Source organism: Fukomys damarensis, unplaced genomic scaffold (genome assembly GCF_012274545.1).
Source record: "Fukomys damarensis isolate Sample0158 unplaced genomic scaffold, DMR_v1.0_HiC HiC_scaffold_39, whole genome shotgun sequence".
Classification (NCBI taxonomy): Eukaryota; Metazoa; Chordata; class Mammalia; order Rodentia; family Bathyergidae; genus Fukomys; species Fukomys damarensis.
Window position 1 is genome coordinate 7,663,883 of NW_022900951.1, and position 26,341 is coordinate 7,690,223.

The 26,341-nt window shown below is 41.9% G+C and overlaps 1 protein-coding gene across 3 annotated transcripts in view; it reads right to left on the reverse strand.

Annotated features, from left to right (window-relative positions):
• Nucleotides 1–741: 741 nt before the first annotated feature.
• The window catches only part of Arhgap6 (Rho GTPase activating protein 6), a 493,644-nt gene continuing 468,044 nt past the window's right edge, over nt 742–26,341 (reverse strand). The window contains exons 10-13 of one of the 3 annotated variants that reach the window (XR_778334.2): nt 13,441–13,538; nt 7,216–7,305; nt 3,594–3,642; nt 2,581–2,608 (exon numbers count right to left, since the gene is read on the reverse strand). Coding sequence is in view for 1 of the 3 variants with exons in the window: in XM_010613980.2 (XP_010612282.1) it covers nt 2,248–2,608; nt 13,441–13,538 (459 nt within the window). In the remaining 2 variants the exon portion in view is untranslated. Of the gene's footprint in view, nt 2,609–3,593; nt 7,306–13,440; nt 13,539–26,341 lie in introns of all 3 variants that reach the window. The other 2 variants (XR_002025035.1, XM_010613980.2) reach the window with 2 other exon arrangements.

Consider the following 26,341-nt stretch of genomic DNA (forward strand, 5'->3'; position numbering starts at 1 on the left):
GAATGACCTGAGGGCCGCCGTCGTCCATCTCTGCAGGGCTCCTCTGCCAACGGGGCCAGTTGAGAGAAAGGTTCCCTTGAGAAAGGGAACAGGGCCCCGGTCGGAGGGAGCTGCTTTCAAAAATGTCGCCATAGGAACCTGAGGGCCAGAAAGGCAAGGACTGGGATGAGTTTGTCCTTGGGGGTTAGAGTCTTTCCACTGTGGCCTTCTACAGTTGAAGAAGCGCAGTACGCACTTATCTGCAGCTCTTTAACACACACACACACACACACACACACACACACACACACACACACACCACTTCCTAGCAAAAGAAGTGACAGTGACATGCTTTTTAATTATTGGCACAATTCCTGTGGCCACTCCAAACACATACGCCTAGACTCTGACAGGTCAGCCGACTGGTCGCACTGAATAAAACAGCTCTATTGCCAATTTATATTTCAGTAAAGGAAAGGAAATGAAACGGAGTCCAAGATCGGCATCCCGGGGTAGAAAACAACAGGGCATTTTCTCCGCCCGCCCCCATTTTCAGCATTTTCCAAATAATAACTGGACAAGCGTGTTCAGATTATCACAACAAGGCAAATGCTACAGAAAATTAATTTTCGAAACAAATGCAGTGAAGTTTTCAAGTTACACCCTACCTGTCATTCCGGGGTCTTTGGATCCACTTTTTAATGTTGAATGCCAAGTTCCCCAGATATTGAAAGGTTCCTCTGACATATCTAAGAAAAAGAGGATAAAAAGATGTACAACACAAAATGAAATTTTAAAGGCAAACTGAGCATCTCTTCTGTGCAAATGCCTTTGAGATTGCCCTGCAGAATACACTTCAGACCTGCTTTTTCAGGAAGCCTATTCCATTCAGAATTTACCGAAAGGCTCTTTCTAAATCATGGTTGGAGTAGACACACAAGGGTCCCCAAAGATGACCATACCATAATCTCCAAAACCTATAAAAATATGACCTTAAAATCAAAGAGGATTTGGCGGATGCACCCGAATTCTGGTTCCTGGCATAGGTCGATTTTGCTGCAGGACCCTGGCTGGGCCTAATATAAACACAGGGGTCCATCCAGGAGGCGGGTGAGAGGGGAGGTGCTGCTCTGTTGCTGCCTTGAAAGGTGAAGGAATGAGCAACACGATGAGGAATATGGCAGCACCTACAAACAGAAACGACAAGGAAATAGTTTCCTAGCACTTCCAGAAGGGAAGGTGGCCCTGCAGACCCATGGGAGACTTCTAACTGTGAGAGAAAACTTGTGTGCTTTAAGCCACCAAGTTTGTGGTGGTTTATGACGTCAGTGGGAGGGAAGTCATATAAGGTGACAACAGCCTCACACTCTCCAACCACACCGACATGGGGACAGGGACAGCAGCAAGAGCTTTGGAACCGCAGGCAGGAGCACCCTGCTAGCGGCGCACACAGAGGCGTCCCCGCCTCCTTCATCAGTCTCCCCTCAGTGTGTGCGCAAACAGCTACGGAGGAAGGTGCCCTGTTGGGCATCTGCACCACCTGCTTTCCTCCTCCTTACAACCCCATGGTGGGATCATAACTGACTTAGAGAAGCAAAGGTCTCCTGGGCGTCTCTGTGGTTCGGCTGCTCCCACACATTTATCTCCCTGCCTCCCTGGGGAATCCCCAGGGGATCACAGGACAGACGAGGTGACTAGTGCAAGGACAGGTGGGAAGCACACACAACCTTCCCCTGCCCAGGCCACCTAGTGCTTCTCCCATGCTAAGCGTTGCCTAAAGGGCTTTTCCTAGATTGGTTCATTTAACTCAATGAATTGGCCAGTGTCAGCACTCGTAGTCTTGGGGGAGGGAGGACTGTGCTGAGCTCAGGTACTCGCTTGAGTTCCTGCAAATTGGAAATGGTAGAGAAGGTTTCTGACTCCCAGTCCTGTGCTCTGGTCATAGGACACTGACACCATCTGGTTCTGACGTGCTGTCTTGTTACACAGTAGGCTGTGCTTGTCCTTTTTAGGAAAGTAACAGCAGTCATTGGGTGACATGCTAGAGTAGCAAACGTGCAAGCCCTAACCCACTGCCGGGACACAAAATCCTTGGCTATCGGAGGGAGAAGCTGGGACTGAGTAGCTCCTCTGGGCATGTGCACTTTTCCTGGATGTCTGAGAATCAGGATGTGGGCGGCAGGGACCCTCCAAGACATCACCAGGGCCTCCACCCCTCCCTCTTCCTAGAGTGGGTGTTCAGCTCGTGGTCCGCAAATGCTCATGGAGTTACAGAAACATCACACAGAGGACAAACGAAGAGGAGCCGCAAAGCGCTCCACGCTGTTCCACATGCAGAGAGCCGCTTCCATTACCTTTTCCAAGCCTTGGTCCAGGAGAACTTTCTCTTGACTTTGACTTTGATGACGGCAAGTGGCCCACCAACATATACTTCTCTGGCACCTTGTAAAGTATCTCCGAGCCCCCCGGAGCCCTGTCCTCTTGCATAGCCAGCAGGGAGCGCTCAGGTAACACAGGGGAGTTGTTGTCATAAGGGGAGATGTCTCCACTGGAGGCTTTGTTGGAGTCTGTGGATGAATGCCTCCCTCCCATGGAAAAGGAAACGTCCGACTGTAGCATGTCAGGGCTTCTGGCACAACAAGAGAATGGCATGTGTGTGAGCGTGTACAACGATGAGTGATCAGATTTAAATAATATGATCATTGCACAAATGACAGGAGGGGAACGCATGAGGACTGACACAAAAAGACCTTTTGAGCCATGTTTCAACATCTCTGCATTAGGGGAACGCGTTTCCACAGAACGGTCACTAGATGGCAGCAAAACACAACAAATGTAACAAGAACCAGCACCTCAGAAAGGGAGGGGAGCAGAGGAAATCCTAATGGCAGCCACAGCAATATTTGGCCAGCAGATGGCAGTGAAACCTAACACATGAAGTAAAATACCAGGAAGGGCGCGGAACGGAGTGAAAAGGATCTCTGTATTCGCCGATATGCAGCCAGCAGAGGGCCGCGACAGGACCGATGTAACAGAAAGTGTCAGCCAGGGGAAGGATGGAAAATGAAAGAGATGGATCCTCGTGTTCGCCAACGTGCCTCGCTGAAGTGCGCTCTGGATTGAGTCCTGATTCCATTTCAAAATTAGAGCCTGATGATCGTTATCTACTAAGAATAAACTGGTAGCTAACTCGTCTGTTTCAATATCCTCACTTCAGTATAGTTCAGATAAAACTACGGTTGACCCTTCACTGTATGTTTATTACGGCTGTATGAATAGTCTTTCTTCTAAATACTTACTGTAAATAAACTCCTCTTTCCCATGATGATGATGATGATGGTGGTGGTGGTGATGATGCTACCGGTGGGGAGGTTTCATGTGGCCAAAAATATACATATGATCATCATTAAGAGTCCCCTGGGTTTAAATGCACTTAAAATGATTTCGCAAGGCACTGATGCTCTTACAAGTTGATAGATGACGTGCTGATGAACATACTATTAGCACATACACAAGTGAGGGAGGTGTCACAGCAACAGAAATAACAGGGAAAATGTAAGTGGAACAGAAAAACAAGAACTTCGGAAACATGAGAAGACTGAGCAAAATCTTACCTGGAAACAACTTTATTTTCTACCTTCAAAACAGTGGCCCTGACAACATCTTAAAGGGAAATGATCAGAGGTTGATTAGAAGTTGCAGAACCTGCTCCTTTGCCTCCCACACTTCAGTTTTCTTTACTGCTTTTTGCTTTCCTTTGGTTGACTATTTCCAAACAAAAGTCTTTGTGGCTTTAAGAAGATAAACACAGTCCTGCGCAATGCTTTCCCAACCAAATGGTTTTGTGCGTGCAAAATGGAGGCGACATCACACTCATAGGGGGACCCAGCTTTGTCTTGGGCTTCTGGCAAGGGTCAGTACCCAGGGGAAATAGGCCAGCGCCTGTGGTATGCCGTGCCTGTCACCAAGGCAGCAGGGCTCTAGCATGTTTGCCCAGGACATTTCCTACCCACATGGAACAAATCAGTCCTTCCCTTGCCTCCTCTTTGAACTGATATCAGACAATCTCATGGGCAGCAGCCAGGGGACAACCATGAGGATGATTTTCCAACTCTTTAGGGCGCCAATGAATTTGAAGAAAAAAAAAATTAAAGGAACCTAACTATTTCTGCTGGAAAGTAGTGGTGGGCTATTTAACCACCATATCTAATTAAAAGGGGAAAATCTCCCTATTTCTGGCTGAGGGAACAGAAAACAAAACAAAATGGACACTTGTCTGTTGTCGTGGGGCATGACCCTGCTTGAGAAAAGTTTACAAAATTCAGAAAAATCGAATATGTTGAACTAACACAGAGCTCTGCTCAGAATCAGGGTTCTATGTTTGGAACAGGGCTGTACACTACCCTAGTGGGCTAATTTCGTTTGTTCTCCATGCTCAGGTGGTACTTTTCTATACATTAATGAAAATGTCCTGGGTCTACTCGAGAAGAATAAGTCATAGTTTGCCATTGACAACAGTAAGTACATAAAGCCTTATTTGATGGGAGGTTTTTAAACGTCAAGTCTATTCGTGAGGCCAAACAAAATAACCATCAGGGCTACGAGTGTTTTGGTTTTGCCTCCTCCTATTGGGAAGGAACTTTCAGGAAGGTCATACTGTAGCTCCAAGAGACCACAATAATTGTTTTATCTGTCTTATGAAACATGCCGAAGAGAAAACAAATAACAAAATACTATAAGTTGCAGATTCCATCAGGGGTTGTGTGCATAAAGAAAGATACCTCATGGAAAAAAATTCTCGAAGTACTTGGGACATTTGGTATTCAACTGAGAGAGCAGATTATCTTTGCCCTATGGAACCATGAGTTGTGTCATGCTGTATTTCTGAGTGACTGCTCGGAGGGTCAGAGGAAACAGAGCTCCATCCGAGTTGATATATGGCAGCATGCTTGCCTTTTGTGTTTTGCATTGACGTTTCATTTTGTCATTCTCCTGTTTTCCTTTTCTCAACTCCCCAAATTACTTACTATGATATTGTTCCACTTCAGAGCTTTACATTTCATTCAGAAAAGTGATTCGGGACTGATGTACGGACAGGGAAATTATACTTACATTAACTGTTGGGGAAGGGTGCAGAAAAAGCAATGTGCCTCATGACAGCGTTTAGTTTGGTGGAAACAAAACAAGGACAATAACAACAATCACAAAAGTAAATGAAGTTGCTTCACCAATCTTTCCTCCATTTTCATAGTTCTTATTGGATCCCATCACGTAGAGGAAGGGAGCAGGAGGGAGAAGGCCCTTGTCCGTTTCCTCTTTCCTCTGAGTTGATTCTGCAAACTCTGATTTCATGGGTGTGAAATGGTAAAGTGGATTCCCTGTGGCGGCATCACTTGAGAACTTGTTGGAAACGTAAATTCCAGAGTTCCATTCTGGAGTTACTGGCAGGATGGGCTACCTCCATTGTGGGGCCCAGTACAAGATGGACATGTAAGGCACCATGCTAAAAAGAAATAAGGAATTTCAAGACGGCCACCGGGAGTCACTAAGTGAAATATGGGCCTCTTCTGAGTGTGACATCAAAGCCCAGGTATCTAGCTTTGCCTACTGAAAGGGGAATTGTGAGGTGAGCCCAATGGACTGTGTTTCAAAAAGAGCTACAGTTGATTCTGATGCACAAAAATGTTTGAGAACCTCTAAAAGCCAAACCTTCCTTTCCTTCTTCAAATTACAGGTGTGACAGAAAGCTGAGAGTCTGCTAAGAGCCAAAGCAGGAGGAAAAATACAGATGGCAGCAAATTGCAGCAGTGGATGGAATGGGGGTGAATATGGTGGCCGTGACCTTAGGGTGGCTGGGGCCAAGCTTGGGGAAGGAAGGCAGGTGTGCACATCCCGGCCGCTTCTGGACCTCCTCTGTCTGTCATAAGCAGGCTGCAGACAATGAAATGTAGTCTGATTGTGATCAGAATGCACTGAAGTGTAGGGAAGGGCAGGAAAGGTCGCCTGGACTTTCAGGCTCCTGATTCAGTCTCCTAAGTCAAGCACCAAAGTGATCAGAGCTGGGGCCTCAAATAGGAAAGCCATTTGGGGAGGCGGCAGGAGCTACTCCCTAGACATAGAGGTGGATGAGTTGTCTTACAGTAGGCACAGATCATGAACCCCGTCAGGGTGGCTGAGGTCACAGCCAGGGGTATAGACAGAGAGGGCCATCTACTGAGAGACGATGGCTTCCTTTTTAGCCCCCAGTATATCCCAGCCACGGAAGGGAACAAAGTGTGAGTACACATGGCAAACAGCTTGAGAAACAGACCTAGGGGAATAACCCCTTGGCCTGTAAGAAAAGGAAAAGTTTATATTTATACGGAGTTCCTCATGTGGCAGGCGCTGGACTAAGCTACTGTTAATAACTCTTTGTTCCAGATCTCAGTATGAAAATGAGGCAAAGTAACAGGGACTTGTAAATAATTTATGTTTGTAGCAGTAGAGGCAGTAGGGGTCGGGAATTCTTGTAAACTGTACTTGCTAAATAGTATTTAACATTAGTACAACTCAACAGAAAAGTAGTATAAAATACATATCATGGAGTCCGTGGCCTTTTATTTTTATTTAGTTTTTCATGGCCTTTTTAAATGTTTAAAATATTTTCCTATCTATCATTTTATTTTCCCACCAGAGGTCAGAAAGTAGCAGCTAAATATGCCTAAGAACCCATTCCAAAGAATTGTCAAATCTAGAAAACCATACCGCCCTTTGGGGAAATCTGAAAAAAAAAAAAAGGGACAAACAGCCACAAATGCCTTCTCTCAGATTTGTCTTGGAATATTCCAACTCTAAGAAGTCAGTTTTGAGTTGAGGGCCTTAAGTAAAGGCATTAACACAGTCACGTATGGATTTCTGGAAAAGATTTCCTCCTATCAATGATGCACTAGAGGAGGAGCTGTCTAAAGTATGTCTTTCTATGCCTTGTACTTTGCTGAAAGGCTGGGTAGGGCAGTTGTCAGTCTGCATGGGTCTGGGCCCCAAAGCACGCAGAGGCTTCTCTTGCCAGCCTCAGAGTGTAATGGATTGAGGCTGAGGGTGTTGGGTGGGTGGGTTGGAGGCAACACCGGTTTGCCTCCGTAGGTGGAGGGTTTCCTCCGTAGATCCCCAAGCCCCTGGACGGTCCTAGGCACCCATGACCGGTCTCAGCTAACCAACAAGCATGGGATGGGCATGGAGAGCAAAGCACTTCCTCACCCTCAGCTGGTCCCTCCATGTCAGGGTGTAACCACGCTGGCAGAGCCCTGTGAGCAGGCCTGCGCGGCAGCCGGAGCCCCAGAACTTGTTCTGTAGATAGATGGAAAACTCCGGTTCAATCACCGGATGTAGCCAGTTCAGGCCCTTGCTGGGCTCTCTCAGTGAGAAACACTCCCAGTGATTTCAAAAGTGCCTTGTCTTCAACCTTGGCTCAGTGGTTCGACTGATAAACTTCAGTCTATTGGAATGCAAAGCTCCTAACCATCTTAGGCACTATTAATTGTAGTAGGAGAGGAATCCACTGCCGGAGCAGCTCTGGAGTTATGGAGGATTTTCACATTAATCACGCTCGAGTCTGCAAAGCCTCCCTGACGCAGTCCTGGGGAAGAGTTCCCCTCTCCAAAGAGGAGCTGAAATGGGTGCAGCCTCCCCAGTGGATGATGAAGCCAGCACCCCGGGTCCCTGGTGACATTTCTCTGCTCATTTTCAGTCACGATTCATTCCCTCCAGTTAGCGTTTATGGAGCATTTATGACAGGTAAAGACAAAACAATGCTGCCTTTATTCCTCTCATTTACAGTGTGCCCAATAGCACATGTTCAAATTACTATTTTACAAATTTATGAAGAAACCGAGAATCACAGTGAAGATGTTTGAAGGGAGAGAGGATGAGATACATTATTCCTCCGCCCTGGATGGCCTTTCCTTAGCAGGAAGGCATAATGATGCTTTTTGGAATATTTCATTATGGATTTCTGTTTTACACGTAAGTTTTCCCTAAAACTTTCTAGCAGAAAAAGCTTTCTTGAATGGCATATATGTGTGGGGTGCTTGTGCTTCATCATTTGTGGGGTGCTGGAAAGAGAAGAGAGGTGAAGCCACCCGCCGCTGCCAGTCAACAGTATTCTTTGCTGTTATACAGTAAGTGCAATCAGGTTTCTTGTCTCTGAAAATGTCCTGGAAACCTTTCTGATTTGACAAATCACAGTAGATGGAAATGAGAAATACAACCCATCTTGCAACCACTCCACAGATGTGTGGAACAAGGCATCTTTGACGACAATCTTTGAAACATTAAAATGAACTGCCCATGTGATCTGTATCTGATGGTCTCAGTGTGATACCTTTCAATGACAAGACAGCTTTGACGCTCCCCAGAATGAAGCAGGCATACTTATTGTTCAGCTAAACGGAACCATTCTTTTTTTAGTGCTGAACAGCTATCTTTTGAGACAAGTACACGTCTTCATCCTTGGTCCAGATTCCCTGGTCACCAATATATATATATATATACCCTTGGGTTTGGTTCATCCATATCTGCCTTATCCGTAAATATGGCTAATGTTTTGATCCCGTTCCCAGAATAGGAAGTAGGGAAGACACTCAGATTTGCTGAGCTGTATTATATTTCTGGGCCAGCTATGAGGTTTGATGGGATAAGAATATTGTTATACGTTTTCTCAAACCTACATTTAAAAATTATAAGAACTGTTGTCACAGATGATCTGAAGGCTGCTGAATTCTCCTGTGCATTGGATTCGTGGAGAATTTTATATAAATCACATTCAGATCTGCAAAGCATCCCTTATGCCAAATTCTAGTGATGTGAGGCACCGCAGGCAAAAAGAAAACAGTGTACTTCTATATACACAATTTTATGCATGGTTAATTTTTCCCCTAGAACATTAAAGCAGTAAGAAATACTGAAATAATGAAAAGGAGATATATTAAAACTTAAGCTTAAATCCCTTACTTATACTCAAATAAAATTTCATTATTATTTGATTTCAAGTTAACCTAAGTAAAAATTATTTAAGATTGTCACTGGCCGAGAGAAACTGTCCAGTATAGCAGTTGTCTTGGTTAAAAATGAGATAAGCAGAGGAGATTTTAAAAATATGATTGATGAGTAGCTTCCATTTAAGTCAGTGGCACACGTTTTACCTTTGGCTAAGTTTGGCACTGGTCTTTTCTAAAAGTTGATATTTCATTCATCGTTGATTTTGAAGATTAACTTTAATTTTGCAAAATGTTACATTATCATTTAGTTAGCATTGATGACTGAGTTCTGGGGCATGCCCTTCAATTTTGTGCCTAGGTAAGTAAGCGCCTCCTTTGCTCTCTCCTGGACCCAGATCTGCTATGCTACCTTTGTTCTCTTGCACTTGCAGACATTTGACCTGCCCTGTCCTCTTCAATTAACCTCCCACCCCCATCTCCAACCTCCTCACATTCCTAAATCAAAGGGAGGGATCTATTTTAAGTACCTTTGAAGAAAAGAGTATATAATTCTAATGAATGCACCAGACAAGCAATTTTTTGAAAACTGTAAGTTTTGCATTTTTTTGTAATAAAAAAATCTCTTCTAATCTCCCTGTGGCATCCTATTTTGGTTGAAGCCAAAAATTTAAGGAGACAAGCACATAAAAAAATGATGACTTCTCCTTACTCTCCTCCAATTTTCATGTTGCATAAAGTAGGGAAAAACCCAAAGCAAAAGAAAACATTCAGTCCCCAAATATCACTAAAAGTTTGCTTTTTCAAAACAGAAATAATAATAAATATTTTCGTGCCCTTGGTTTTACACTCTTTAGAACTTGTTTCTTCTCCCCTCCAAATTAATTTTTTTGCAGTTTCCACTTGGTCTCACAGGAATCTTAAGCTGTATTTAGGTATGTGAACTTGGGGAAAAAATAGAAGCTTTGAGAAAAAAAACCCAAAGTGTCTGTCTGAAGTGTATAAGGAATTTTGCTTTTAAGAGTCTCATGCTCTATGGACTGAGCTAGCCTTGTGCTAGGAGCTTTGCTTTTCAAAACAATGGCACAACTTAAGGTGAATGAGTTCTCTCTTGGGCCGTATTACCTGGTAAGCAACTGTAAATGAACCAAATGGTGAAGTCTGAAGTAACCCAATAATAATTGTTAACACTTAGTAAGCATTTATTATAAATCGGGCACTATTTTAAGAGAACAAGAATTATATAAAGCTCGTGCTACTTTTATCTCCAGTTTATAGATAAAGAAACTGAGACCGAGAGACAGTCATTAATTTACCCACGATCACACTACTAATAACATTGGAGCTGGAATTTGAATTTAGGAGATCTGGCTTTAAACTTCAAGCTTGTAACCAGTGTGTAAAATTACATAAGCACATAGTATTATGGGTAATTGATATGCCAAGGAAGCCAGCTCCATATGTCAGGTTGGAGCATTGTAATTTACTATCACTGTAATATGTGACTACAGCAATCTATTGTCACTTGTAACCCTACATCACTACTTCCTGAGTTAAGTGCCACTTTTCAACCTGCTATTTAAAGGTCTCTTCCTACCTTCCTTATCATGTCCCCAGACAGGCAACATGTTCCCTCACACCCTTGTCTTCCAAGATCACTGCAAATGCTTCCTTTTCTCAGAAACCATCCTTGAGATTGCAAGTCACACCTCTTTCTCATCTCTGAACTCCAAGTGGATGTATGATCTGGAGCATTGTTTCTCTTTATCAATGCAGGATAGCTACTGAAGATCAAAAATCACCCCCTCAAAAACCTATGGGATTGTAAATGCTGTACATAGAATCCAATTTAGTAGATCTGAGCCATAAGTTCACAGCCCTGGCTGTTCACTGGAACCATGCAAGGAGCTTTTCCAACTCCCAGCGCCCAGACTGCCACCCACAACAAATGAATCTGCACCGCTGGGGCGGGGGATGGTGGTGGTGGTGGTCTCCTAGCTGTCCTTTAAGCTCCCCAGGTGATTAGAATGGACAGGTCAGTCTGAGAACCGCAGACCACAGGTCTAACACCTATCATCTTTGCATTCTGCAAGTCTGACAGATCTTACAGGCAAGAAAATGCCTTGATATTTTAAGCTTTCCTTACTCAAAGCATGGATCATGGACCCATGATCAGTATCACTTAGGAGTTTGTTAGAAATGCAGATTCTCAGAAGTCCTTGCCAGGCCTCCTGATTCAGAAAGCAGGACCTCTGTATGCACAGTGGAGTTTGGGGAGCATGTGTTTAAGGCACACAGAGCCCACCTAGAGCTTGAGTGATAAGAGCCTCTGGCCTCAACAGGCCATTATGAATAACTGTTCTTTCATTAATGCATACACTTTTACTTTGTGACATCATCATCAGTCTTCTGGGCTATTCTTTGGCCTATACCTAGAGAAAAACAAACAAAAACCACTTCTCCCTACTAAGTCAGTCTTGCCAAATGTTTCCCGCTATCTGGTAACACTCATCGCTCCCCAGAGCTCAGCTTCATAGCTCAGAGGCCCTAACACTCACCTGAGATCTTAGTCTCAGGTCAGTTCACACAGACCTTCTAGTTGTACTTCATACTCTTACAGGGATGGAGGACAAAAGAGGCTGGACAATTACACAGCTTGGCGACAGCTTTTTTCTCCCTTTTGCATAAGAGTAGACAAAGAAGGTTCACTTATTACCTTGTCATTTATGTGCAAAAAGCATACTTTAAGTATGCTTTTAAAAAGAATTCACATCAGTGGGTCTTTAGAGTACAAAATGTATCCATCTAATAATGCTACACAAAAACAGAATGTTGATGAGTCAAAACTCGGTGTTTTAAAAAGTATATGTTTTCTAGCTTTTCCACAGAGTACCAAGGACGTGTTATAAATGCAGCTTGATGAGAGATTCACAAAGAGAAATGCCACCACGATGGTTTTCGTGCACAGAGGACATAAATGAGTGAGTTTGTTAAAATTCTGGTGGAACATGATCTGCTGAGAAGAAAGGCCACTTGGTAGTTTGAATGAGAACTCACCCCTTGATGATAGACATCTAGGAAAAACTTTAATGCAAGCCCAATATTGATACCAAAAGCAAGACCATGGAATGCCAGCCCATTTATACTTTGAATATATATATTTGTTTAATTCTCTCATGGCTCTTGGGGCTTGGATCCAAGCAGAACATCTTACTTGAACCAGAATTTGGCCTGATAATGACTGGCACAGACTTGAATTTTTAAAAGTGCATTTGAAAGGGTGATCCAATTACAAGCTCTTCCCTGCTCAGCTGGAAATGGAGTGAGGCTGAATTTAGCAAGGCTATTACTGTAATGGCCTGAGAAGGAAGGGGACTGAGAAATGCGGAATTCCTTTTCGCTAAATTTCTCTCAATAATATAAATGTGTTAATGTCTATAACAATTGGAAATGGCAATTAGTCAAATTTCATATCAATATATAAGAATAACTGAAGATAGCTCATTGTTTCTGAGACACAGCTGAGTAAAGATATACTATTATTTTATATATGACTGAGAAAGAAAAAAAATGCTATGAATTTTTAAAATAGTGAAACCTGAGAGGAAACATATCTTAGAATTGTTGAAATTCAGTAGATTTAAAGCACAGCATAAATGGTACTCTCATAAGATAACAACAACAACAAGTTTCCCTATGACAAATTTAAGGTTTGGCGACTTGGTGGTGATATTGCTCCTAATTAACCATACAATATCATCCCCTTAACTGACTTCTCCAAATTCTCAGCACTCGCATATGTTCTGCTTCCGTAAGCAACTATTGGGACGAAACATAAAATCTGATTAATGTAAGACTTTTGTACTCCTTCAGGGGAAAAATGACAGCCAAGCATAGCCTACAGCGTGCCTAGCATCTTTCTCACTAGAAACTTGGGTGACTATGGAAACCAGTGTGCATTTTCATCAGAAGAATCCTACTTATACTCAGTGGAAAAGCCAAGAAAGGGCTCACCTCTAATTTCAAATGAGCACCTAGGCCTCAGTGAAGGCCCATTTGTGGTTTGATAATGTGCTGTGGCCACTGGAAAACTGCACAATTAAGATAGCTCTAGGCACAGCCTGATGGGCCTCAAGGCACAGTTATCAAGATTCTGGAAAATGAATTGCTGAGAGGCACCATAGTCCTTTGAGCTTCTTGCCAGTGATTTAGTGCTTTTCTCCCCCAGTAAATGCAGAGAGAAGGACCTTAATGGGCTAGAAAAAGCTGAAAAAGAAATGTACTGTAAAGTGGTTCCTTAATTCGATAAGTGTGCACTGGTAAGACCGGAGCATTTTCTAGTTAGGCGGATTGATCAGAGTTGCCAGAAAGTTGCTAAAACTCCACTTCAGCCACCCTGCATAGAGTTATGTAAACATTTTTAATTCCTTAGAAATGGAAATAGAAATCCCCAGCGTGGCATTAGAGGATGGAAAACTGGCATACTCACGAAGATTGGGAAGCCTTCCTTCTGAGCAAATAGTCCACGACATCAGGATCTGTCTCTAACAGGCTGATCAGCACTTCGTTCTGGAGATCTGGGGGAACCTGGAGGAGCCAAGCGTTGAGGCATAAATAAAATCATTCCATGGAGAGGCAACTTTATGACATCATAAAACAGAGCTTTAAAAGTTATAAGAATGCAGAGTGATTTACTAGTTAAAACCAAACCAACACCAACTCATACAGCTGGTTTAATTCTTAGGATAAGCAGGATGGTTATCAAACAGTCATATTCAATCCAAAATGTTACCCCTCCCATGCTGGGAGATACCGCCTAGTCATTTGGATACCTCTGTTGCACAGACTAGATGTTCTTGGCTTTGGGAAAGCAAAATATTATAGTTAAGAGGAAGGGTGTCCATAACTCACTGTCCAAATGGGGACACTTTCTAGAGTTCATATATTGAATCATGCCAAGACAACAGGCATAAATTAAAACTGCCTGGGGCAATTCTGGAACAAATGATCAGTTTACTAGGAGGGCAGGCCCTGGGGCTAGACTACTTGAATTCTAGCTCCAACACTTCCTAGCTGTAGGAGCTTTGACAAGGCACTTCGACAAGAAGCTAACTCTCAGCTTTTCCACCTGTAAAACGGGAAAAGCCCTAGGTCTTACTACAAAGAGCGGCTGTGGTGATTAAGTGACTTACTTTACATTGAGCTAACAGTAACTGGTGAATGGCAGACACCCCAAAAGAAACAAAAATGCTAACACTACCTTTGTACCTGTTACTACCATTTGGTGCCTGCCTTCAGTCTTTCTGGCTCGTAGTTACAAGCGCCCATTTCCTAGTCCACTAACAAACATTTCTCACTTTATAATTTCATAGGAACCCACTAGCATTTCATTCATGAGCATCATATGCTCCTCTAAGCCTGATCTGCATGCACTGCCTTAGGAGAGGGCCCTAAGTCACCCATGTGGAAATGTTCTATGAGACAAGAGTGAACCCAGCTCCGGCTCGTGGTTTTCTACTCCATAGATCCTGGTAGTTCAACCAGAGGAAACTCAAACTTTTGAAAGAAAATACGTTTACAGTCTGATTCTCTCACACATGGGCTCAGAGAGATGTTTTTAAAACCACAGGGACAAGTCTTCTGAGAATAAGTGGTTGGTGGAAGAATTTGCCTCCTGCCTCGTGCAGAGCTCAATTGCTCTTGAGCTCCGAGGAGCTGGAAACAATTTATTAATAAAAACAAGGATGAGAAAGCAAGAAAATGCTTTCCTTCTCTCATAAATCAGTTCCTCCTACTTCATCCTGAATCTTTATTAATGGCATTTCCAAGTCCGAGTCACATAAGCTTAAACTCTTCTAGGTGTATTCTAACCATTCTGTGCCCTCTTCCCACCCCTTCAGAGTCAGAAGGTCTACTTGATTTCATCTCTGTGACTTCTTTCCTCCCCCTTCCTTTCTAACAGCAATGACCCCAGTTCAAGCCCTCATTAGCCCTTTGTAGTGGTCATCTGTTGGCCATTACAAAGCCCATTTCCCCCTTCTTATAATAGTCATATCCTAAGTTCCCTCTGGAAAACCAACAGAACTGGTCCCCAACCCTCAGCTCAAGGGTTACGGGTGCACCCTAAACAAAGTTGCCCAATCATTCCATTCTTAGACCACCATGGTGGCCTGAGAAACAAGCCTGTGGCCCCATTGGAGGCAATGCAAAGCCATGAGAATTTCTCTGAGGCTTATGAGAGAAGGGACACAGTGCCGGTAGCCATCTGAGGTCTGAAGATTTTGCTGACAAATAAGCAAACATAAGAGATGGAGAAACAAACAGAAAAAAAAAGGAACAGTGTCTTGATAGCATTTGAGTCTGGTGTCAAGCTATGCCTGAAGTCACAATTCTTTTCAATTTTTTAGCTGTATGAGCCCCCAAGTTTCTTAAGCCAGTTTGAATTTATAGATGAAAAGAAACATGCGTATTTGATGGACCTTTGATGTAAAAACTTACTAACTTGTGCACTATTTCCTTAAAATGTGCATCAAAATTCTTCTCCACATGGATGTCAGAATGATCTGATCAAGATACTCACTTGCATGGAACCCTTCCCATCCCCACAATTGCAGCCCTGTACTTGCTCACTCTTCTCAATAAATATTTTATGTCTTCTCTCCTAGCAGCCATCCTCCCACTCTCTCTGTTTCAGCACAACTGTGCTGATCACCAGGGCCTTTTGCAGACTCTGTACCATGAACTCATTGCATAGATCCTTGGCGAATGCTTCTTGAGTGCCAGACACAGGATGTTAGGATTCACTTACAAACCAAGCAGCCTAGAGTCCTTCTCCATGTAGAGCTGACAATGAATCTGGGAAAATGGGCATGAAAATATAAGGAAAGCATAGCATGGATCATGTGGAGAAACCACAAATCAAAGAAAGGCAGTCAGAAATGCTGGGAGAGGTGGTGCAGGGTCCAATAGGATGGTCAAGTCACATGAGAGCTGTCATTTTATTGGAGAACCAAAGCTGATAAAAGAGTTGGAGACAATCATTACAGAGAGAAGGAAGAAGATAATCAAGAGACAATGAGAAGGCCAGTGGGGCTGGGAAAGAGCGAGGAAGGAGGCAAGTAGTGGGAGGGTGGGGTCAAGGAACCTGGGTTAGACAGCACGGAGTCCTCCAGTTCACAGTTGGACTTTGGTTCTTCTTCAAAGTGGGGGGAGCGCCACCGGAGATTTTGAGCAGATGACTAATACCAGTTGTAATCAGTCTAGCTGCTTAGTTGGAAGTAGATTTCAGGGAAGCCAGCTGTAAAGCAGGGTGAGCAGACAGGGGCTTCTAATAGACCCAGATCTGTGATGATGGGCATCACACAGTGAGAGAGATGATGAAAAGTATTTGAATCTTGAAGATAATGTAGAGGCTGACAAAAATTTATTATACAGCTAATTTATTGGATGGAAAGGAAGAGAATGAAAGGGAGAGAGGGTGAGCAGTACTTGGGAGCCTGAGCAAACAGAAGAATGAGGTTGCTACCGACTTTCTCAGAAAAGCTCTAGGAAGAGAAGAAGGCTGTGGGGAAGCGCAAGAGCTCAGCTTTGAAATGGGAGTACTGAGAGGTCTGTGAGACATCCCAGTGGAAATATCTAGTAGGTAGTTGGGAATAAAGATTCGGAACTCAGGGGAGTGGTTCTAGCTGGACACAGACATTTAGGAGTCACATATAAGTTGCATTTAAAGTTCTAAAACCAAATGCAATGACCAGAGAATTAAAATGGAGAGAGAAGACAAGGAGTAGAACAGTTAAGTCAAGGCTAAGAGACTATATTCTTTTACTGTAGTGTGCAAGTTGAAAAAATGAAAATACTGATCATTTTCACTGGACTTTTTCAAACATCGTGACCTAACAGACATATGCAATTTGTGTCAGTCACTTTTTCCATGAGTGGGATAAAATACCTAACACTTGCAACTTGAAGGAGAAAAGGTTTATCTAGCTCATGGTTTCACAGGTTTTGCCTCATGGTTGGCTGGCTCCAGGGCAGGAACATCACGGCAGACGGGGACGATGAGGAAATCTGCTCAGGCCATGGTAGACAGGAAGTTAGCCCGGGAAGAGCACAAGCAGAGAAGCACCCTCTAAAGACAAAACCCCCCATGACCCACTTCCTCCAACGGGGCCCCACCTGCTAGAAAATTCAGTTATGAGCTCATCAGTAAATTAATCCTGACGAGTACAGCGCCCCATGACCCCATCACCTCTAAACGAGTCTTTTAATCCAGTCAACTTGAAAATGAATATTAACTGACATACTTCTGTATGAGTTTTTAAAAAGTAATACTTAAGGGTGAAATGGGAAAAAAGAACACTTTTTTAAAAAGCAAAAGGGACAGAAAAACATAACATAACACAGGCCAAAATGTATACCCTGAACTCCTGTCAAAAGGAAATATCCAGGAGCAAACTAGGAAAATTGCTTGCATTTTGGTCCATTTAATTTAAAATAGGCTAGGCTCCAGGTACCAATCCATTCCCCCTGAAAAATGAGCAAGAGTAAATGTCCTTTGGAATGGTGCAGTGATGGCAATACGAATTCTTTGAGAGTGTATGGTATGTCTAATGATAAATTATCAACTTGTACCATTAGAATAACAACTTGTTTTATTAGAATAGGCTACAGGAAGCATCATTATTTAAAAATAACTTTCCACAAATTTTTGATAACCTATTCTGCATTTCAGAATTTTCCATTCATTCAACTAGGCTTGACTGCCAAGCAATTATAATTACTGAAATTTAGTTTATGTAGCATATGTGACTCTTACTCGGTAACGAATGCAAATAAAAAAGGGTAGGAATGTAGTAAATCAGTCTATAGTTTAAGAGACATGATAGCATTTTGGCATTGAGATGCTATTTACAAGTAAATAAAAAGATACAGTTAAAATAGGGATTCGCACATTACAGGAAGGATTTATAATATTTTCCTAGGTATTATAAAAAACTCACCATAATACATATTACACTGATATATTTTCCATTAATTAACCTAACTTATTTGAATACAATCTTTGCTGCAAAATGATTTAAGAAACCTTCAAAAATTCATATGATAAAATCACATATTTTTTTAAAAATTAATGGTACAGAAATTTAGATTCAGAGGAAAAATGAGGTAGGTAATTTCAATGATGCCTAGAGTTGATCTTATAATGTTCATATCACAGCATCCATGAGTCTTTTAATTTTTTTTACAATTGTTCATTTCACTTCCTATTATTTAATGAAAATTTAAAACTACAGGCTGGATGAACATTCATTACCTATTGATCTCGGTACTTAATAGAGAATCAAAAGTCAAGCAAATAAACTGATAGGACAACCCAACTTCAAATATGTAAGAAAGAAAAATATCCAGGCAGACTGCTCACTTCTGCATACTTTTGTGGGAGTTAAGATGCTATGAAGATATATCTGACTGAGTCTAGAGCCCCTGAGGTCCAGTTTTAGTTCTGCTGCTTATAATTAATATAATCTCGGGGACATCAACCACCTTTTCTAGGATTTTGTTCCTGTTCCTGAAAACTTGAGAGGCTTCTTTCACCTGTTACATTATTCTTAACGAAGGTGTTATGGGGACCAGCAAAACTTTTGAAAATATCTCCTCAGTTGCAGAGGGATGGATAGTAATCAAAATTTTCATTACAAATAGATGAAAGAAGTTAAATATTTCAAAGAAAAAAATAAAAGCAGTTAACATAGAGATGGGCAATATTTGTTCTGTGACTTTGTTTTTTTCTTGACTAACAGTCTTCCCTGTCTCTGTCTCCATTGGCCTACAGAGAAGACTCACCCTCTTCTCTTCGCTTAGCACTTCTGGTGGGTAACTAAGTTAAGAGATATTCTCTTGATATGTCTCTGGTCCTAACACCCCTGTGAATTTCTAGAGTTACAGCCTGTGACCTGTTGGCCTATCAATCACAATGGGTTTGAATCCAGACCCTGTTGTAGTCTCCTCCTACTGTTCCTATAGACCATGCATCTCCCTGCTGGTCACATCATTAGAAGTTAAGTTTCCAGAAGGGAGGAACTACCTGATTTGCTGACTTGGAACTGAAAAAAGTTCCTAATGTCGTCCTTTGTCATTTTGCCTTTCTTGCAGCTCATGCAAGATCATGTTGCCAATCCTTGCCAAGGTACCCCAAGGGAGGGCTTATAGGAGCTGCTGCAAAAGTATTTTCTCCATATTGAGAAAAGGAAATGTCTTCCTTCACCTCCTGATGCAACGATGGTCATGAGAGATGCTGGTAACAACTAGAGCTGTTTTGCAGCTGAAGAGGGCACAGCAGAGAGAGGAGAGAGAGAGAGAGAGAGAGAGAGAGAGGTGCCCCTCTAGTCTTCTTACTATGTGAGATAATAAGTCCTCATATCCAAAGCCACCTACAGACGATTATTCTCCTCCCTGCCAATCAAATACTTTCAGATGACAGCTCTTTTTTCTCCTGTAATTTTGCCTTCCTGCTTTTCATTCCAGAAGCTTCTATTGGCTCATCTATGACTCTCACCTATTCACTCATTCAGTCATTCATTTAATTTTATGCTTTCAGAACTCAAGCAAAGGCGGTGTATTCTACCCAAAGGATGCTCAGGAAATGGTGTGGGAATGGCTAAAAATAGAATTAATCACTCAGCATTACGGTCTGCATGGTGTACACTGGTTATACTGCCTATTATGGCTTGGGTTTAGATGTCCCCCACAAAGCCCCATACAGTCTTAGGTGGGGCTTTTTCTGGAATTGATTTATGCTGCAATGCTAGCTTTAAGGCGCTAGGATTAAGAGTGTGAGTGCTACCCACCCCAAGTAGTCTGGATAAGATAAAAGGAGCAGAAAGACACTGTTAAGGTCCCTTGCTTGTCTTGCTACATCTTGTTTGCTTCCATGAACTGTCTCTTCTGCAACACCCCTCTGCCATGTGCCATTCTGCCTCGGAGCCAGCCAACTATGGACTGAAACTTCTACGGACTCTAAGCTAAATAACCTTTCCTCCTTTAACTTTGAATGTCAGATATTTTGACTCAGCAACTAGAAACGTAACTAAGACAATGCCTTTGTCTGGATCTGTTCTTGTCTTATAAATAGTATCAACGTCATACTGTAACAGTCTCCTTGCTGTTCATTTTCTAGAGTAGAAAAATAAATTTCCTTTCCTAAGTAAGGATCATCAGGATGGTTGGAGTTTTTAAATTACTGTTCCCATCAATGAAAAACTTCCCAAAATGAAAAGTATAGCTCAATAATCAAAATTTTCCATTCGTTTCAGTGATTTTGTGCATAACAAAATGGGAACTAACGAGTAAGACAGTGAAAAAAAATTACTTCTTTACTTTTTTTAACTGAAGCAATTTAGCACGCTTAAATGCAGAAACAATACCCAGCTCAAAATGATTCTTTTCTTATAAGTCACTATTTTATATCAAAACCTCGATTGGATTTTAGTCAACTATTTAGTAATTTTAGATTTTTAAGGGTACCATTTATGGTTGTGTTTATCTGGAGACTCAACCCCTTAGATTTTAATGTGTTCCTTCAAAGCATAATGCTATTCCAAAAATCAAAAGAACTTTGTACTCTCCTGCTTTAGAGAAAAAATGTAAACACTGCACATATGAAGGAATAAAGCTGTCATAATTAAAATCTACCCTATCAAATTAAAAATGATACCTTGAATGATTGCCTAGGGTATAACTGCTAATGGATAGTTTACTCCATAAAGCACTGAGAGGGAAAACTGTGAATTTTCTCCATTTAGTAAGACACACAACAAACCAGTAAGTGCTTCTCCAAGAGCAGTTTCCTGGCCCCAGCCTTGCTGTTCTTGCCACTAGATGTTCCACACTAACCCACCACTTTGCACTTGACCAAGAAGGATGCTTTGGCATTTGAAACTGTAACACTCCCCAACAAAAGTAAATATCACTGGAAATCATGATGACATTTTTTAGTTAGCAAACACACTAAAAGAAATCACTTCAGCTGTTTATGGAAGGAAAAGCTCAAACAAGGGCAGACTCAGCCTCAGACCTTTTGTGTGGCTCTGCTGTGACAGTGATTTCATAATTGAAGATGGTTGGGGTGCATTTTGGCAACTGGGGCACCTTACTGAACAAAAACGGTGTAAGAGCCCAGGACTCATAGAGCTGTTTTGGAGGGAGACTAAGTAAGGAAGATGAAGAAAAATGTGCAGCCTTTGCTCCATGGCAACAAGCTAAAGGGGATAGAAACAGCCCAGGAGTAATGTGCCTCGCTCCCTCCTGCCTATATCAGATGCCAACAGTACAGCTGTTCTATCTTTGCAGATAGGGCCAAGGTGAGCAGGTTCCAGCAGGAACACAGACTACCTGTTGAGGCCATCTGCTGGCCTTAACCTCAAGTGGGTGGATGCTTTGATTAGTCCAGAGGTATTAATGCATTTGCTCACTATTTTCAGATTGGCTGAAATACAGTTTCTCTTTCCTCGTCCACAAATAGGCTCCATACCTGAGATACCGCATCTGAGTGCCTCTTCTGTTTGTGGGGAAGCATCACAATGTAGACATAATTCACTTGGACAAATGAGCTAGGCTTCCTACTCATCAAACGGTGGTAAAATTGAGAAAAGCCAACGATACATGTAATGACTAGCCCAACCTCTGGCATACAACAAATGGTTATTTTTGCTGCAGAAAAAAGGAAATCAGACGCAATTATCTGGATATATTGGTAGAGGTGGACTCTTGTTTGATGACCTGGATGACCACATGGCTTCTTTTGATTTGACATGGAAAACAGGTTATAATAAAATGTAATTTGCATGATGGGGATGTGAAGAGAACACAAAGCAAAGCTTGGCTTCTGAGCTCGGAATCCTCATCACAGCTTGTGATCCTTGCTCCCAATAGTGCTTGCTTGAAATTTCCCAAGGGCACCAAGTGGGTCCCCAGCTCAGACTGATGGACACTGGAGTGGGAACTTTCTGGCTTTCCCACGTTTCCATTGCACTCTGGACTTGGCGTGGGCCTGCAAGGGTGAGGCCTTCTCTTCTTTGCTCCTCTCCACAAAAAGCCCTAGTGGGAATCATGTAATACCCACTGGCAGAGTGAGCTGACACTTTTCTCCCTTCCTCTGTGAGGCTCTTATTATCCAAGAACAATGGTATTTTTACGCTGGCATCCTCAATGCCAGTTAAAGAAGCAGTAAATCTCAGAAGAATAAGTTTGTTGATGATTTTGTCAGTGAATGATTTCTACTTAGAATAATACCAGTGACAATGTCTAGAAATGACTGATTCTTTATCTTTGATTTCCAGTGTTTTCCATGAAGTGCCACTTTATGTTAGGCAGGTTTTAAATAGTTGTTCTATCAGAAGTGGAGGAGGATAATGATTTAATGGTAAAGGAATCTCAGGGGTGTGAGTGTGGAACCCAAACAAACAAATCAATGACAACAACAATATATGCTCTTATAGTAATATAGAGTTGCAATATTTATTCAACAAATAATTAATGGGTGCTATTGTCTGCTGATTACTTTCTAGATGTGTGGATATCAGAGAACAAGACAAACAAGAAACCCTGTCTTCATAAGGTTTGTACTCTCTTAGGCTTTGACTTCTAATAAATAAATTATGGAACAAGTTAAAAGATGACAAATGCTGTAGCCAAAAGGAAGGATCAAGGTAAGGAACTAGGAGCATGCGTGTGTGGGAGCAGGTCCCAGGGTCATCCACAGTGGTCAGACCGGGCTTTGATTCCAAGGCGACACCTGACTGTGCTTTGATAAAGAAGGCGTCACATCACTTCAGTGTAATGGAACAGTATTCCTTTTTCTGAGTACCAACTATATTTCAATCCTTTCCTACGAGCCTTAAAATGTTGTTTCTAATTGTCAAAACCATCCTGAGAGGTAGGTTGCTTCATCTCATTTTTTTTTTCACAAAAGGAAAATGAAGTGTACTAGTGAACACATAACAAATAAATGCCTGTGTAACAATGTGAATGTTGGTAACTCATCCCAAAGCTCATGGTCTTTCCACCCTACCAGTGTCTCTCAGCATGTCGTTTCCTAAGGTGCTCGTAGGAATCTGCCAGAACCCCCAGAGGTGTTCACTGGAAAGTACAGATTCCTGGACCCCATGCGAGTGCTACTCCATTCAATTTTCTGGAGAGTGGCCTAGGAATCAAAAGATCTAACAAGTTTTCTTGTGAACTGTGCTGCATGGCTCAAGTTTGAGAAGTTATTATAATGTGCTGCCTTGGTCTTTTGGTAAGAGTGGTCATGATGTTTGTTATCATGAGGCATTTCTAGCTTTAGAATCTCCAAATCAGTGCCTAAAAAGCAAAATTCTTAGCTTGACTCTCGAATTGTACATTAACATCTTAATCTGTATTGTGTGCCAATGCCAGGTTCTTTTCGGCCCTTTTCCATGAAATTGGATCCCAGCCACACGGGAGAAATGCAGTCTCAGTGCTGGGAAATGAAGGACATTCGGTACAAACTTGAGGTTCCTTCCAGGCTGCTGGGGGTTTCCAGGTCCCACCCACCAGTTCTTCTGTGGAACTATTGCCTCCAGAGTGCATTCTTCCTTCAAGGACAAGCTTACAGCCACCTCTCCTAACACATCTTGCTCTCTAGTGCCAATGAAATCGCCACCTTCATTTTGGATCTCATAAACTCTTCCAAAGACTACGAAGCCACACACTTGCTAAATACCTTTAACCATCAGGCCTTGGATAGCCTTGTTTTTCCTTGCTTGAAATTTTAATAATTCCAAAATCTTTCTAAAACAAAAAATCAAAACCAAATTATATATATACATATATCTCTATCTCTATCTCTATCTATCTATCTATATATGACACATATTGCGTTTCTGTCTACCCACACAGACCAACTTTACCCAGCCAAGCACCAACCTTGGTGTAGCCAACTAGTCTCTAAAACGTCAAGAATGCTAAGATAATCTAAAACATGAAGAAGTTAATTTTTCTGTGCTTTTTGGAATTAGAAGAGGGGAAGTGAGTGTTAGAGCTGTGGTGGCAAACCCATGGCATGCATGCCACAGCAGGGCGTTTGTATCATTGAAAGCTCTAAAAGGCTCACCATCACGGTGCTAGAGAATTGAGCCATGAAGATTTCAGAAGTAGAAGGGACTGTGGATATCATTCACTCAAGCACAGGAGAGTGAGAATGATTACATTAGTGAATAACTAACTGTGAAGCAGATTTCTCAATCCTGCCATCTCCAAACCTTTCCACACATGTAAATGGTAAGGACTGGTAAAACGGAGATCATACCTCACAAAAGTACCATCAAATCATTCATTAGTTCAATGCATGTTTTTGTTCCTACAATGCCCCAAGCACAGATATAATGCAGTTAAGTAGATGGAAATGGACAAAAACATACATTTTAGCGAGGAAACAGAACAAATAAGAATCATTAACAAAACTCTTTATTAGTAATGGTGATTGCTAAGAGGAAAAAGCAGGGAATAAGAAGAGGGAATGAGGGTGTGTGTGTGTGTGTGGTAGGAGCTGCATTTTTAGATAAGGTCATCAAGAAAGGCCTCCTTAAGAAGGAAAGACTACAACTTGAGAAGCCAAATATGAGTTAGGACCCAAGAGAATCTCACATCAATTCTTTTTTTTTTTGTACCAGAGATCGAACTCAGGTCCTTGTGCTTGTGAGGCAGGCAGTGGAACCACTGAGCCAAATCCCCGCCCTCAATATCAATTCTTATGGAGAATGATAAACAAAGATCAGACTAGGGAAAAATTGGGAAAAGTGGAACGCTGATATATTTCTGCTGTTCTTGGGAATCCAGGTGGCAGGAAACGGGAAAAGATGGATGGCACAATTAAAATGACAGCTGCTGTACTTTCAGGGAAGCTTTGTTAGTGTCTGAGGTGAAGAGAAATGCCTGATGGTTTGTAGTTTCAAATAAAGGAGAACTTTGCTTGGAAACCAGGATTTAGAAAATAGAATTAAGATCGATGAGAAGTATTATTTTGTTAAAAAAAAAGTCCAGAGAACATGAAGTAATGCCAAGACTAGTTGGCAAGATGATATAAGACTTAAAACTTGATGAAAATGTTGAGAAGTTCTGACATTTGATTCATCCAAATATGTAATTAATTAGGAGGATTTGGGGTGAAGTGTGAAATTTATATAGAGTCAATGACTAAAACAACATTTTTGAGAGCTTACTTACCATGTGCAACACAGGGACAATGCTTCAGGGCTACAAAGAGGACCAAGAAGACATCATTCTACCTCAGTGAACTTTTCACTATGGTAAATTCATTCTCTCTTCCTCCTCGGCACCCCACCAGAATGCATTTCCCAGCCTTTCTTGGAGTTAAGAGTGGCTTGTGGATAAATTCTGGCCAGTAGGGTTTGGATACATATGACAGATGCTCCTTCTTAGTTTGCCCATAAAATCCCAGGGGATGGCAGAGTCTCAAGATACAAGGAATTGGGATTAGCGCAGTCACCACCTGGAAGGCTGTCTGCCACATATTTGATTAAATATTACATCAACAACATATTTATGTTTGTGGTGTGAAAGAATTGAGATATGAGGCAGCTCATGTTGCCCGAGTAATATTATTAGTAATTAACACTTGCTTAGACTTTTACAGTTTGTTTAATGCTTTCACATATCAAATAATTCTGGTAACCACTATGGGAATTAGGCCTTAGGCCTTTCACAGGAGCTTAAATTGATTCCCACTGAGTATTGAATTACGTGGTCACAATCACACAGTTAATACACAGAGGGCAGCCATTCTAAACCACCAGCTCTTAAATTTACAAAAACTTATTTTTCCTAAGGCAAGCTTGGAGATAAATCTAATACAAGGTACTTGATAAGCATAGATAAAACTCTTGAGGATATTCAACAGAGTCAATTAACCTTCTTGGTTGAAGGAGCCGCAAAAGGATCACGTGGAACAGGTAAGCTTTATGATGTTTGCAAATTGACAAGAGAAATGGGACAACCATGGAAAAAGTTCCTATAAATTTTGACCTGCAATATGAGCGGAGAACAGAAATAGAAGAGAATTGGCATTTGTTCTAATGTTTCAAGGGAAGTTGGAGCAAGCCATGCAGTTTTATGAAGGAAAACAGGAACTGGTAACTCAATACAAATCAAAAAAATATTTATTGAGTGCCTGCCAGCTGGAGGTCCTTCCAAAAGTGTACAGAGGATACAGAGAGGAGATAACAAGGGCATAGCCCTTGTGTGAAATGGATTTATAATCTACCAGGGGAAATGATCATAAATGACCATAACACAATGTTGAGTAAGATAAACATGAATACAAACAGCAGTGGGGTTCAAGAGACAGAGAAGTG